Here is a 1,063-nt window from a genome sequence, read left to right on the forward strand (position 1 = left end):
TCTACATCCCATCCATGAACACTACAAAGAAAATGTGTTTGTTGATAGGTATTGTTGTTATTTAGCAACCTCCTAGTTTTTTATGTGCTACTGCCTCATGCTACACAAATCAGATGTAATGCAAAGATGAATTAACACTGTTTATGCTTTCTTTTTGCTTGTGGAACTCTTCACATTCATTTCCACCATGTGACATGCCTGGGTGGCAGACTGCGACACAGCATCCAACTCCCTCCCTCCATCTCTGTTTCTGCAGTCTGCTTCCCGTCCCAAGCAGCCCTGCTCCCACCTCCTCCTGCAGTCCTTCCCCACTCCTCCTCATCGATAAGCTCTTATTTGCTCATCACTAATCATACTGTGAGTGGCTGAGAGCAAGGGAGCTGAGAGTAGCAGGCAGGCAGACTTTGCCTGCATCATTTCTGTGTGGGTGTGTTAGTGAGTGAGCAGTTGGTGAGGGAGGAGGGGTGTATCCTTGCTTGGAGCTTTTCCCTCTCGTAGTAACCAGCCGCAAGCCGACTGCCAGCCATTACTTCACTGCAGCAGGAGTCAGCCCCTTGTACTGAATGAGCCAGACACACTAACCTGACTGCCCCCTCCTCTCTCTGCTCTCCTCTCTGCATATTCAGCAGAGCTGCCCTCCTCTCCTCATCATCACTGTGCCACTCCTGCGGCGCTGCTCTTTGCTGGAAGGGGACGTTGGCCTGCTCCTCACCAACTGATTCTGCATGACTGTCACAAAGGTAAGGATACTTCAGCACCTCAAATAAGTTTCACTTTATCTCTGAGACATTTAATTCATATATTTTAATTTTAGGCCTGTGGTTTTGTCTGAGGATGACTAGGAGGATGTTTTTAAGTGTTATTAAAGTTGATCCACATTGCTGTTTCTGCTTTAATGATGCTGTCTGGATCAGTTTTTTCCAAGTATATATTTTTTTTACATGCAATTCAATACCAGGCCTGGAAAGAAGAGAAATAAGATGCTATGATCTAGCTTTAAGTTCTGTTTCTCTCTTTTTCTATGAAAAAAATCAACTGACAGTCAGGTGATTTGTTTGCCAGC

The 1,063-nt window shown here is 45.2% G+C and overlaps 1 protein-coding gene across 1 annotated transcript in view; it reads left to right on the plus strand.

Moving 5' to 3' along the window:
* Positions 1 to 373: 373 nt before the first annotated feature.
* coro2b (coronin, actin binding protein, 2B) overlaps positions 374 to 1,063 on the plus strand; it is a 41,606-nt gene continuing 40,916 nt past the window's right edge. Inside the window, exon 1 of the mRNA XM_015394641.1 lies at positions 374 to 740. Within this exon, the coding sequence (XP_015250127.1) occupies positions 726 to 740 (15 nt within the window). The 5' untranslated portion in view covers positions 374 to 725. The remainder of the gene's footprint in view (positions 741 to 1,063) is intronic.

Source organism: Cyprinodon variegatus, unplaced genomic scaffold, assembly GCF_000732505.1.
Source record: "Cyprinodon variegatus isolate N-32 unplaced genomic scaffold, C_variegatus-1.0 Scaffold701, whole genome shotgun sequence".
Classification (NCBI taxonomy): domain Eukaryota; kingdom Metazoa; phylum Chordata; class Actinopteri; order Cyprinodontiformes; family Cyprinodontidae; genus Cyprinodon; species Cyprinodon variegatus.